At 39.6% G+C, this 14905-nt stretch overlaps 1 protein-coding gene across 2 annotated transcripts in view; it reads left to right on the top strand.

Annotated features, from left to right (window-relative positions):
- SIPA1L2 (signal induced proliferation associated 1 like 2) overlaps window positions 1-14905 on the top strand; it is a 273295-nt gene that overhangs the window by 135315 nt on the left and 123075 nt on the right. For both annotated transcript variants that reach the window (XM_075532082.1, XM_075532091.1), the window contains exon 3: window positions 5031-6957. In XM_075532082.1, the coding sequence (XP_075388197.1) occupies window positions 5484-6957 (1474 nt within the window). In that variant the 5' untranslated portion in view covers window positions 5031-5483. The remainder of the gene's footprint in view (window positions 1-5030; window positions 6958-14905) is intronic.

The following is a 14905-nucleotide window of genomic DNA, read 5'->3' as shown; positions in this document are numbered from 1 at the left end:
GGGAGGTTTCTCTTCAGACTGGGCTGCTGTTTAATTGTGTGCCCAAGACAACCTTTTACATACTTCCTGTTATTATAAGGGTTTGAGTATGCCTTGGGGAAAATACTGTCCTGAAAAGTGTTAACAACTTTCCCTATTTTTCTGACTTTATATAATAAACATGTTTAAGCAAAGTTATATTAAGTTAAGCCTTTATGAGTTGTATATGCCCGGTAACTATGGCAGTTTGCTATTCAAATACTTTATATTATAAACAGCTACTTCCTAATATATGTGTTCCGTAATTTATTATTTCAATATTTCTAGAGTTACCTACCACATACCAAGAACTGTGTTACACAATTGGTGAACACAATAGACTAGGGCCATGACCTCTCAGAGAGTTTTTTACTGAGAAAATCTATCAAGATCCCCAGATCAATGACAAATCACAGCTCTCGCTAAGTAAAATGAAAGAAGAAATGGGTTGAGAAGTGGTAAATGGATGTTTGGATGTAGGATGCTGTGAGAACATGTCCTACGTTTGAGCCCATTGTGGCGGCTACTATGTGAATCCCTCTCATCAAGGTCTGACATCTGTTTTGCGGTTCCCATCCTTTGTCAAGCATGATGTCTTTTTCCAGGAACTGGTCACTCCTGATAACATATCCAAGTACTCCAAAGGAAGTGTCACCATCCTTGCTTGTAAAGAGCTTTCTGGCTGTACTTCCTCCAAAAGAGATTTATGTGTTCCTTTCGCAGTCAATAGTACTTTCAATATTCTTTGCCTGCACCATAATTCAAAAGCATCAATTCTTCCGTTCAATTTGCAATATTCAAATGGATACGAGGTGATTAAAAATATCATGGCTTGGGTCAGGTGTACCCTAGTCCTCTAACCTCTTTGCTATTCAATACTGTCAGTAGGTCTTATGCAGCGGATAGACTCACTGCATTATCCCATTTGGGCACTGACTGCTCTTTCATGAGTGTTGGTTGCACTGGCTGACATATGTTTTGCTCCTTCGAAGTTTAGACTTGTTTCTGGATATGTTTCACCTGCGATTCAAAAAATTGCTCCCATTTCTCAGGAACAGAACATGGGTCATACGCCACTCTTCTCTGTATTTTCATGTAGTGTGTGGTAGCCTGTGGTAGAGGAAATGCACCTGAACTTTTTTTTTGTTGAATTAAATATGTAGGTCAAGTTATACATCACATGGTATCTTTTATTTAAAAACTTTTAAATATGTAAACACTTTTATTGGGACATACTCCAAATATCATACAATTCAGTAGCACAGTGATATCAGGAAGAAGAGTTGTACCATCATTATCACAATCAATTTTAGAATAGTTTCTTCTTTCTTTGCTCTCATTATTAGCTTCTCATGTACCCCTAACCCCTCATGCTGTGCCCCCAAGGACCGATTAATCCAGTTACTCTCTCTACAAATTCACCCATCTTAGATTTTCATATACCAAAAAGCTAACAACAATAACAAAATAGAGAAAAAACTCCAGTTGGAAAGAAAACAGAAAATATTAGAAACTAGAACAACTTTAAATCAAAAGGGAGATCCAATGATAAAGTATTAGATCTTAACCTAATTTAATCCTCCATATTCACTTTCCAATGCCGGCTTTATGATAGCAAGCCTATTCACATCCGTAGTCTCTGTTCATAGGGAATTCACTGAAGGCTTAATCCACATATATTTCCCATTCACTTTTGCTGCCCCCCCTTTTACTGGGTAGAACTTTTAGGACTCAAAAGGGGGATCAAATAAAATGTTACATTTTATCCTAGTTGAGCCCTGCTGATGTAGTGGTTACAGGTTGGGCTGCAGTCCACAAAGTGGTCAGTTCAAAACCACCAGCAGCTCCGAGGGAGACGGACTGGGCTTTCTACTGCCATAGACAGCTGCAGTCTCGGAAACCCACAGGAGGTGGCTGTGAATCAGCATTGGAGTTTGCTTTTAGTTTAGCTTACTTTTTTTTCTCTTTAATGGGAGTTAACACAATACATATATCATTCCATAGTTCAATCACATCAAGAAGTATTGTATAATTGTTACCACAATCAGTTTCCAAACATTCTTTTCCTACTCCCTCCACCCTACCACTACCCCCGCGCCCACCCCGCCACACACACACATCTCCCACATTCCCATTGGTTTTGGAAGTAGTTGAATGTATAACAGTTTTTGGTTTGTTCTTAAACTATCCTTTGAAATTTCCTGTGTAGGGCTTTGACTTCATAATTTCATTTCTTCCATTTGTCTTTGCTACTCTGTGATTACATGCAAGTTTCAGAGTCTCTTCTGACACCCACACTGATCTTTTCTTTTTTCCTGTCGTCTCAATGACCTTTTGCTTACCTTGAATATGATATTCTTGAAGTCATCCCATAGCTCATTATGTCTTTTGTCATTATTGTTCGATGCATCAAAGCAGTTCTTGAAATGTTCTGGAAATTCAAGTATGAGAGCTATGAGGTAATATTTTGGTCCCTGTGGAGTTGATTGAATTTTCTTCAGTTTTAGCCTGAACGTACAGATGAGCAATTGATGTTTTGTTTGTGGTTTGAGCGGCTGATAATGAGCCTCACCACATTTTCTCTATTTCTGTGAATTCCATCTGGAGAAGCTTGTGGATATGGTCATCATTTGTGTTGTTGAAGAAGGTGTTTATTTGAGATGAAAAAATTGTCTTGCAAAATTATATCATCCGATTAACAACTTCATTTATGTCACCAGGCCATATATTCCAAATACTAGCCCTTGATGTTTGTTTCCAACTTTTGCAATCCAAAATCCAGTAATTATGTACACACCTTGATTGCATGTTTGATCAATATCAGACTAGAGACATTGGGAAAAATCTAGCTTTAGTAGGTGCATACATTTGAATAATAGTTATATTGCCTGATTTTCCTTTTAGGCAGCTACATACATGTCTATCAGTCAGTACTTCCAGATAGATATTGAAATGTCCATTTGGATAAGGAATGAGACCCCATTCCTCTTGATTCTGTCATATAGGCATAAAAAAAAACCACAAGGTTTTCTGATTTGATTGGCAAATTCCAGTTTATTTCCCCTTTCTAATGACTAGTATATTATTTTTATGCATTTAATTTTTGATGATGTTCAACTTTCCTAGATTCATACTTCAGAAATTCCAAGTTCCAATCATGAATAGATGCTTGTATCTATTTCCTCTCATTTTGAGTCATTCCCATCAACAAATCCCAGGTCCTGCAGGCTTTACCCCATTCACGTCCTTATGGTTGCTGTTACTTTGAGAAGTCCGCCCTTGCTCAGTCATATTTTGAGTATGTTTTGACCTGAGAGGCTCTTCATCCGGCACCACATCTGACAATGTTCTGATCATATTGTTGAGGTTTTCAGTGTCTGACAATGTTTCGATGCTATGCAGGTTTTCAGTGGCTAATTCCTCAGAGATGGGTAGGCTAATCCTTCTTCACACTCTGCAAGCTCTGCTGAAGCCTCTTCACTCTGATGACCCAGTGGGTCTTAGAAAATATCATTAACATAACTCCCAGCATCACAGCAACACACGAGCTACCACAGTATGACATACTGACATTACAGTCTCTCAAATACCATTTTACTAAGCATTTAATCAAGAGGCTGTTTTATACCTCTGTTATCAATTTTTCAGGAAAGGATTTGATAATAGCCTGAGTAGTATACGAATGAATTATAGAATCATCCACGAGTCTTTTAAACACAATAGTTCTAAGTGAAATAGGTGACATGCAGAAAATGATCTTTTCTCTTTAAGAACAGTAGGGTAGATTTCTGTGTTCTGGGATGACTAATCACTCTATTCCCCTCCCCCTTTTTTACCAGCATCCAAAATATCATTTTTTTTCTATTACAAAGTATCCTTGGAGATAGACAGCTGTTATCAACCTAGGCTATTTTTTTTTCTTCTCAAAATGGGGTGGGGTGGATGGAAGTTGCCCTTATAAGAGAAGTAGCGGGTATTGTAAGTAACTTCTCAAAGCCAGTAAAAGTCCAGTGGAAAGAGTTTAGTTTGTTTGAATGTTAACATTTTCTTAGGCTTTGGTAAGGATCTCTAATACCTTTATTACTATCACTATTTTCAGAGAGAGTTAATATCGTCTTTTATTTTCATGCCAAATGGTAAGATACTCAGGCCACCATGATTTGGGAATATAATTTTATGTACTTAAATTAAGGAGAATAATTTATTGGATCAAAGTTTTCCCAACATCTAGAAAGGTACATTGAAATGTTGTACACCTTTGCATATTGTTTTACTGCATACATCTGAGAAATTTCTAGTGGCACAATGAACTAGAAAGTTATATTCCTTCAAATATCAAATTCTTAATGACCCCTTACAACTTTAAACTGCTGTTTGCTGGTGAGCGTTTTGAAAACTCATGCTTGGTATTGATCCTTGTTATTTGCTGTTGACTGTTTTCGAGTTTAATTATTTTGAAAGAGAGTTTGCTAAAAATACTCAAGCATATTATAAGACGGTGTACTACTCTGATAATTAAGGCTCCTTTAGTACCTAGTGCAATCCAGGCTACATTAATATTGGCACACAGCTGAGAGTCATTAATTCTGAGTTACAAACTTCAGAATGAGCTGTTGGAGTAGATTCATTGGTAGATTAGGACCTCGTGTATCATGAGAAGTGCTCTCAGTGATGTAGGAGTGCGTCCTGTGGGAGACTAGTAGAAGCGCCCTCTACTCAAATGTGGGAGGAGGATAGAAATGTTGCTCTGGGCACATTTCTGGCAGAGGGTCATGTTTGCTTCTGTGCTGTACCTTCTAGCCAGCAGGTAAACAAGCAAAGCAATGGTTCTTCAGAAAAACTAAAAAAAAATCTTAAAAAAGCTTAAATATGTGAGACATCAGGAAAATTTGGGGGAAGTGGAAGTGAAGAGAAGGAAATGAGAAGGAAAGAAAGGAGAAAAGAAACTACTGTAGAATACGTATAACTTGAACCATATTAATTGCTAATGGCGATTTTCTTTTTTAATTCAGGTGAAGAAAATATTCATGACCAGATGACTTACAGAATGCCTTTGAAAAGAACTGAAGAATACAAAATCATTGCCATAACTGAGGAGCAAATTGTTTTTTGGAGAAATCCTATTCTTGGGCTATTGTTTGCTTCTAATTGAAAAGATTAAAGAATACAACTTTAGACCAAAGCCCAATCTGTTGCCATCAAGTCGATCCTGACTCACATTGACCCCGTAGGACTCTGCAGTAGACGTTAAGGCTGTCATCTTTAAGGAAGGCGGCTGCCACATGCTTCTACTGTGCAGTTAGCCGGTGGGTTTGAACTGCTAAACTTTTCCACCGTGCGACCAGGGATCCTTACAACTGTCGAAGTGTTCAGTATACCCGCAATCAAGACCACATTGCAAATAACAATGAGCACAGCATTGCACTGGTCTTCCTCGTGAGCTTTGGACTCTTGCACCGGTGAACATGAGTGATCCAAGGCTGTCACAAGAAGAGAAGCCCAAGCTGAGACCCTCTTCCAAGTTCAAGGACCCTCCCAGAATCATGCAGACAGATGACTATTTTGCTCGGAAGTTTAAAGCCATTAATGGCAACATGGGACCTCCGACTTCTTTAAATGCTTCAAATTCCAGCGACAGTGGTGGTCCACTGAATGGTACCCCAGTCGTACCCAAAATGGGTGTGAGAGCAAGAGTATCTGAATGGCCTCCTAAAAAGGATGGCTCCAAGGAGGTGTCCTACAAGGGACTGTGGGAGAGCCATTCCCAAACCAGTTATGAAAGTGTCACATCCATCATGCAGAATGGACAAAATGACCAGAGTGATGGTCAGCAAGAGGATCAGCTTGATCTAGAATTTGTGGAGGCAAAGTATACAATTGGAGACATCTTTGTGCATTCTCCTCAAAGAGGACTTCACCCCATACGACAGAGAAGCAATAGTGATGTAACCATCAGTGACATTGATGCTGAAGATGTCTTGGACCAACATGCAGTGAATCCCAACACTGGGGCAGCTCTCCACCGAGAATACGGAAGCACATCTTCAATTGATAGGCAGGGTTTAACTGGTGAAAACTTTTTTGCTATGCTCAGAGGATACCGAGTTGAAAATTATGACCACAAAGCAATGATCCCTTTTGGGTTCCCCGAGTTCTTCTCTTGTGATCCTGCAATCTCTCCTAGCCTTCATGCAGCCGCACAGATTTCTAGAGGAGAGTTTGTCCGCATCTCAGGATTAGACTACATGGACAGCGCTGTGCTACTGGGGAGAGACCGGGACAAACCTTTCAAACGGAGGTTAAAGTCGGAGTCAGTGGAAACATCCCTTTTTCGAAAGCTGCGAACTGTGAAAAGTGAACATGAAACGTTCAAGTTCGCGTCTGATCTGGAGGACAGTCGTCTTGAAAGGGGCGTCCAGCCTTGGCATTGTCAGAGATGCTTTGCACATTATGATGTCCAGAGCATTTTGTTTAATATCAATGAAGCCATGGCGATAAGGGATAATGTGGGGAAAAGGAAAAACAGAACCACTGGGGCTTCGGCAGCATCCCAGACTCAGGTGCCAGTGGGCCAGACGGGCACCTGTGAGTCCCCCTTAGGGAGCAAAGAGGACCTTAACTCGAAAGAAAACCTGGATGCCGACGAGGGTGATGGCAAAAGCAATGATCTCGTCCTGAGTTGTCCTTACTTTAGAAATGAGATAGGAGGGGAAGGCGACAGAAGAATCGCTCTTTCCAGGGCCAACTCAGCATCCTTCAGTTCTGGGGAAAGCTGCTCGTTTGAATCATCTCTCAGCTCTCACTGCACGAATGCAGGCGTCTCAGTTTTGGAGGTGCCCAGAGAGAACCAGCCGATTCACAGGGAGAAAGTGAAGCGCTACATCATAGAACACATTGACCTTGGGGCCTACTATTACCGAAAGTTCTTCTATGGAAAAGGTAAGGAAGAGCTGAGAAGGCTTATTTTGTCTGTGTCACTGGGATCATCTTCGTAATTTGGAAGAGTTGACTTTTCCTATGCGGTCAGGGTTAATTGAAATACCTTGCTTTGTGCAAACCCACCTTCATTAGCAACACCTCTACAATAGGCCGTCCCTTCCTGGTCACTTGAGCTGGTTCTCATAGACACTTCAAAGATCCCAGACCAGTCAGTACCTCTTTCCCCAAACAGAAGCATACTGACTGCTGTCCAGTGGATTCTCAAGTGGCCCTGTGTAGTTTTTCTGAGAGTAGATAACCTGCCCTTTCTCCCAAAGAGCAACTGCTGCCCTGTAGTTAGCAGCCCACTGCTTATTCCACCATGCCTCTAGGAATTAGTCATCCTCTTCCACTCACTACCATCCAGTTGATTCTGACTTAGAGCGACCCTGTAGGACAGGATAGAGCTATTCCTGTGCGTTTCCGAGACTGTAAATAACTCTATACAGGAGTAGAAAGCATGGTCTTTTCTGCCGAGTGGCTAGTGCTTTCAAACTGCTGGCCTTGCAGTTAGCAGCCCAGTGCATAACTACTACACCACCAGGGCTCCTACTGCTCTGTAGAATCCCCCAATTTCCCTTTGCTCATTTGCAGTCCTCAACATAGAGATGCTTCGTTTTTTCCCCTTGATCTGCCATCTCGTGAGAATTATCACTGTTAAAGGAACGGCTGGTGGTTTTGAACTGCCAGTCTCGCGCTTAGCAGCCAAATGTGGAACCTCTATGCCACCAAGGCTCCTTGCTGAATTATCCTACTAGGGAGTTATGTCTACCGTGCTGCTTTTAGAGTCACACATTAGTCAGTGATTCGTGCTGAACAATTAAAGCCCAGACCACTGACTGTCTTGTTGAGTTTCTATACCCCTCTGTATATTACAAAATACTCTTCAGGACCAGATTTCTCAATGTCCAGCTTTCCTGGTACAAGCCTTTACTCCCAAAGCACTCAAGGTGGCTGACTTTACCTGCTGCAGCCCAGCCACACTTTTGGGGTCTGCTCCTGTCCTTCAAGAATCAAGAACTTTGCACTAGTATATGCAGTGTTGATTTCTCTCTTAGGAATGTTTACATATAATCTTTAACTACTTGTTTTTTGGGAGAGGGCAGGGCTGAGGGGCAGATAACTTGGACCCAGGTTATTCATTCTGTCTAAGGTCCTTGTAACATTATCACCAAAATGGAACTTAAAAAATAAATTCCCGTGGAGAGAAAATTTGACTCACTAATGCCCTCAAGGCTTGCAAGAATTTTTTTGCCAGAGAAATTACAACTGTTAAATTAATAATTTGTTCATTTAGTAACCGTTCTTGGTCTACCAGTTCTCTCCCTTCCTCTATAACTCACTTTCCTTTAGTGTTTCTGGTTGGCATAATTTCTTCAGTCCTACTGTCATCCCATCCAGTAAACTCAAGAAGACCTTCGGCATTCCTTTTGGTTTATGCTGTGAAAATAATGACCATTCGGATTGTTTACCCAATGACAACACAAAGTATTGGTAGTGGGTAGACTCTAAGTGGAACATAATTGCTTTTTGAAAACATGGAGAACAAGGGGAAACAGACTTTCTCAATAAGAATTTTTTGGTTGATGAAGCCAAGGCAGCCAAAGCTTGCAATAAAATGAAGTGTCGAAGTACTGTGCTTTAAAGTTTTAAGGCAATGAGTCATTCTGACTTGTAAAATTTGTAGGTAGTTTGTGATTCACTCTTTAAAATATTAGAACTTAAGAAATATTCACGCATATTTTTGCAAATATTTAGTGCCCACATCTCACTAACAAGTTTATTGTGTTCCTTAAGTATATGACTACCCTTTTTGCCTTCTCAACCTATGTGGAGAAACACGTTAATGTGTTGTAGGTCAAGAGTCCTCACCATTTGGCTTACTTGATGCCCTCAGGATCTGTTCAAATAGAAATTTTAGGTTGCTTACATCCTGTTACTTCCTCTTAACTGAGTTTGTGGCCTTCTTCCTGAACTTCCCTTCTTGATAGTTTTCAATAATCCTGCTATGTTCCCTTTAGTTTTTCAAATGTGCTGCTTATGATTCTCTAGGACTTTTGAAATGACATCACCAAATTTGTTATTTATGTATGAAACGAAAGTTAAATAAGTGCCCCAAAAAAGGAATTTGAAAAAAAATAATAAAAGAATTTGTGGGTAGACGATCTGTCCATGAATTTTGGTGCACAAACAGAGACATGCCCTTTGGTTGGACAAGGGGACGGTGCATGTTTTCTGGTTCTAGGCTTGCAGTCGATCAGTGAAGGAGTCAAATAGCTAATCTAGACTACTCAGAAGGTAAGAAAAGCCTAAATTCCACATTCAGACTTCTGGCCTTGGGTAATCCCTGGCTTCTACAAATTCCCTGTTTATTTATTGGCAAAATGAGTGAGTGGGCATCATCCCCGGGTCATTTTTGTCCTTAGTGTTCTGTGACTCTGAGGAAGGTTTTGTTGTGCTGGCTAATGTACTCGGAGCATGGATAGATGGGGCAACAAGGGGAGGGAGAAAAAACGGACTCTGTTTCCAGTACAGCTGTGACTGGGCCCTTGGCTTCTCCTATATTTAGCTCTCCCCCTGCGGCCTGGTTTGACTTTAAATGAAATTGGCTTACAATAGCATCTGCTGCCCCTCCTGCTGGTTGTTTTGAAGGGACCAGCAGATAGTGCAGCCCGTATTCTGGAGGGATCTATAGGGCTGGGGTGACTGGAGACCACGCTGTGAGTAGACTCACACTTTTGAGTTAAGCCCCCAGACACAGCTGTGCTGGTCTTTTTATTGCAGATACATCACAAGTTGCGGGAACATACTTTTTTTTTTTTTAATTGTGCAGGCTGGCACACGTGATTTTGTTGGCAATTTTTTCCTCTCTCTTTTTTTTTTTTTCCTTTTTGTCTTCCCTCTTTAAGAATTTTTCTCTTTGGAAGCACATTCTCAAGGATCTCCTGATAACTTTCTGAAGTGCCTTTTTTTTTTAACTGTTCTTTAGTTCTGTGTGAAACTTAATTTTCAAAAGAAGTAAATGCTTCCCATCACAGGGAAATGTTTAAAGTAAAGAACTTTAACGACGTGATTTATGGTTTCCTAGCTACTTATTGCAAAATGCCTGCTTGTTATGACAAGGTATATTACTGTGACACATAGACCCTGAAAGGCTTTTTAATGACTTTGTGAAGGGATTTAGGAAGGGGAGTCACTTGCCACAAGTATTTAGCAACACTGCTTGCCCAGGCAAATCCGTCTAGGCTTCAAGGAAGCAGCTGGAGGTGGCAAGCACATCAAATGTTCAGATATGCCTTACTTTTGCTGGCGGTGATCATGAAGTGCATATTGGAAGTTCCTGCAAAACTGTTGCATTTTGATTGAACCTCAGACATAGTAAAATTGCTGTTCTCTCCTCTCTGGCTTCTCTATTTGTGAGACACATGTGATGAAAGGACATTAAATATGCATTCTAATTGTCAGTGTCCACTGATGAGCCAGCCATGTGGCTCCCGCATGCTTGTTTAGATGCCCTTTGGCTTTCACTATACCGCAGCAGTAGGCTCTGCCTTCTTCGAATCCCACTTGGCCCTTGAAGATGCAGCCTAAGTCCTGTATATGCAGAGCCTGGAATGAGTGGGAGCGAAGCAATACATAGGGTCTTCTTGGGGGTTCTACAGCTCATGTCACACAGACAGAGTAGTGCCGAGAGGATAAGTAAACATGTTTTGGATAGAGGTGAAACCAGCATCAAGAGAAAATTTAGCCTCCTTGGTAACTGCTCTCAGAGTGGCCTGAAATTAACGACACCATTTTTCAAGCCAGTGTAGCATTCATTGTTTTACTAGATCATTCTTCAGTTACCGAATTGTGCTCTTCCCTGAACATGGAGGGGCAAACAGGAAGACTGAATAGCAGATTTATTTGTTTTAGAATTTTTAAGAAGTATGTAAGTAATATATGATTATAATAGGAAAGAAATAAAGAACAAAAGGGAAAACACACTATAATCAACCCAAATCCACCAGATAGAATTACTGTGAACAATTTCACTTTTCAGTGTCCAGCTTCAGAAAGAATAATGCCTGGAGTCTTAAAGGCTTGTCTTAAACAGGCCGTCACGTAAGCGAGGTGTCAGCTAAGTCCACATGGAAATAGAACACCAGTCCATGGATTTACAATCAATCCATAGACTTTAAATAATAAAACCCAGGGTCAGGTGAGGGAATTGCATTAGAATTTAAATTCAGAGCACCCAGTTTGCAGAAGGCGATGAGTGATAGTGAAAACCTCAGTCCATTTGCCAGAGTTTCCACAAGGTTTAAGCTTCTCTTGAGTTCCCGAGGATCATTGATCAGGGATGTGAATAGTCTTCCCATCAGAGCTATGTGCATTGTAAAGTGGATCACTGCAGATGAAGTTAGGTTAACATTTTTCATATTATCATTTATTTTTCCTTTTGACCAAGTTTTAAATTTTTTCTCGTTTCTGTAATCTGTTTTCTCTTTTAGTGAGATTTTTCTGTCATTACTTTATTGTCTTTGTTGGAGTTTTTGTACATGATTTTCTTTACATGAAATCCAGGATAGGTAAATCTATAGAGATAGAATGTAGATGAATAGTTTCTTTGGGTTTTGGCAAGGAAGGTTGGGGAGAATGAGGAGCTAATAAAGGATACAAGAATGAAGAAAATGCTCTAAAATTAATTGTAGTGAAGATTGCACAATTCTTGTGAATGTACTTAAAACTTTTAAATTGTATGATATGTGAATTATATCCCCATAAAACAGTTTGAACTTGTTTAGATAAAAATATTTAAAAGCCCATTTCACCTTTTTTCATGTATGCTTATCTGATACAACTTATATTTATGTAAATGGCCCTGACCCTTGCTTTTGCTAGGGAACTTGGTTCTGAATCATTATACATAAAGCTACATGAGCATTGTAAACACTATTATTAATATCCATTATCCACCATAGCATACAGGGGATGCCAGATATTTGCCAACCTTGTTCTAAGCAAATGAGTTAATGACTAGGAAGCTAAGTAAAAAAGTGTCACTACAAAAATAATAGAAATTTTATTAAATAAAAATGTAAGGCTCTTATTTCTCGATATGCCCTCCATCTAGCACTATACATTTTTGAAGGTGGTATATATATATCCCTTCCCAAATAATTCTGCACTCTTCCACTGAAACCATTTAAAAATGGCAGCATTAGCATCCTTGAGGGGCTCAAATAATGATTCTTCTTAAGTTTCTTTGGAAGTCTAAAGGTACAAGACCAGTTTATTAGGGTGTATGGTAAGATTTCCCAACAAAATTTCCACAGGACAGCCATTGCTACCCTTGAAGAATGAACAGGTGCGTTGTCATGATGGGGAAAAAAATGAAGTGTTCTCCTTGGTACAACTTAAGCTCCTATGGTCATCTAGTGTCCTTGTACTTAAGCTCTTACGACCATCTAGTGTCCTTAGACTTAAGCTCCTACGATCATCTAGTGTCCCTGGACTTAAGCTCCTACGATCATCTAGTGTCCTTGGACTTAAGCTCCTACGATCATCTAGTGTCCTTGGACTTAAGCTCTTATAACCATCTAGTGTCCCTGGACCTAAGCTCCTATGATCATCTAGTGTCCCTGGACCTAAGCTCCTATGATCATCTAGTGTTCTTGGAGTGCTTATCAATTCCATCCCCTTGGGGGGGGGGGTCACAAAATCAGCTAAAAAAATTTAGCAGACCTCTCTGCCTTGAATTTAATTTGCCCAGCAAAACCTCTTGTAAGCCACTGTTTTGATTGGACTTTTTTTGGTTAACATACCCGAAAGATATTAAGACAGGTTTATAACTGAAAAAGCTTGTCTGCAGCTCTACATTGGTCACAGAAACATGTTTAAACACTTGGTTTTGAATAAACCAATGCGTGTATGAAAGGGAAGCCTAGCAGCAGGACTTTGGGGCTTACCCTCATATTTTATGTGTCTATGAGAAAAATCTGTCGTCTTGATAGAATCTTAGTGATGAAGGAACATATATTCTTACTCTCCTGTAGTTGACATGTACCTATAACATAACTATTATCTAACACTTAGTGAATGTTCATACTACCAAAGTATTTTTACTTCAAAAAGTAAAAAATTAGTCATAGTTACCCACTTAGCTTCTTCAATTGAGTGTGAGCTCTACGCTTGGTTACTCTTTTGCAAAAATCAAACATGGAAAAAGGGAAAAAGTAACTTTAAATGTGGAGAAACTTATCAAACACTGTCTCAGCCAGGTGATTAAGGTCAAAATCAACAAGAGTAAATCATATGAAAGAATGAGAAAGCCACCTTATTTCTGTGGTCTTCCTTCCAAAAACCCATAATAATTATGAGAAAAACAAATCAAATCTCAAGCAAGAATATATTTTACAAGATACTTGACTCTCACATCCCAGAATTTTTTCTAAGTTCTCCTTCCTGCCTAAATCTTTAAGTTTGCTATATCTCTTGCCTCTTCTATGTAAACTCACCCTCTATTCCAATGATCCTTTTGAAATTCATTAGTATTTTAACAGAAGAATAATGCGTTATGTATGACTCTATTAAGAGAATAAAAAGGAAAGATTGTTGTAGAATTTGTGCAATAGCCCTCTCACTTCCTTTTTGAAACAAAATGGTCTTTTTTGTTGCCAGGGAACTATCTTGTTACCAGTAGGCTGAAGTGTCCATCCTTTTAGTCATAGTTGGAGGTCAATCCTTGGTGACTAGAATGTCATGAATGGCAGGAGAGCAAGCATCATTGATGGTTGTAACACAGACTCTGCACTCAGACTGCTAGATCCACATCCCAACTTGGCTTTGGGGAAGTATTCCGACCTCTCTCAGCCTAAATTCATTATTTTCCAAAATGGGTATATTTATACAGAGAAATCTGTGAGAGCTAGACCTGGACAAGACTTTGTTTTTTCCAGATCTCACCTGCTTTCTTCCTTTGACAGGGTACAGCTCACTGTTCTGTCTCTCTCTGTTGATCTAGCTATGAGTTTGCATCCACTGGACAGAACTGGACAATGGGCTTGAACAGGAGAACATATTTGAATTTTCCTTCTCTGACAAGTTTTTACCTCACACAGGTACCTGGTTCCACAGAGGCTTTCTAATCCCATAGAGTTACAGTCTTAGAAACCAACAGGAGCAATTCTGCCCTGCTATGAATCAGAATCTACTAGAGGACAGTAAGGTTTTTTGTTGTTGTTATTGTTGTTAATAAAAACAGGTTTAACAAGCTTTGGTGGCACAGTATGTTAAGCAGTAGAATTTTAATCAAAAAGTTGGTGGTTTGAATCCATCTGCTTCTCCATGGGAGGTAGAGAAGACAATCTGCTTCCTTAAAGATTTATAGTTTTTCAAAGATTTTTTTAATTATACAGCAGTTTTGCTCTGTCCCATATTATTACTATGAGTTGGAATTGACTGCAAAGCATGGGTTATTGTTTTTATAATGGGTTTAGTTCATCGCCTGTCATAATATGAACCACCTAAGTGTTTCATAAATACATTTGTAAGACCTTTCATTCTAAAATGAAACTATTGTCCACATCACTAGGACAGTATTTAAATAGCAATTCTTCATTTTAATGGTTAAAAGATGTTGAGAGAAATAAGTAGAAAGAACCATATGGCAGAGAGGGCCCTGGAGACAGGTGCCTGGTAAAGTCTGCCACCTATTCCAAACACAGCCACTTAAATTTCACTAATGTGACAGCTGTAGCAGGAGTGTACCTTTACATATCAAATGAACTTATGTACATAGTGATGCAGAGTGCATTTCCTTTGAATTTCATTCCTTGTTGCCTTCCCCCACACTCCTGGTTTTATACAGTCATTGAAGAAAAGTAATAGGAATTGGACCCTACTAAATTCATGTGCATGAATGAGT

The sequence above is a fragment of the Tenrec ecaudatus genome, chromosome 1 (assembly GCF_050624435.1).
Source record: "Tenrec ecaudatus isolate mTenEca1 chromosome 1, mTenEca1.hap1, whole genome shotgun sequence".
In the NCBI taxonomy this organism is placed as follows: Eukaryota; Metazoa; Chordata; class Mammalia; order Afrosoricida; family Tenrecidae; genus Tenrec; species Tenrec ecaudatus.
This window is presented reverse-complemented; position numbering and strand designations above follow the sequence as displayed.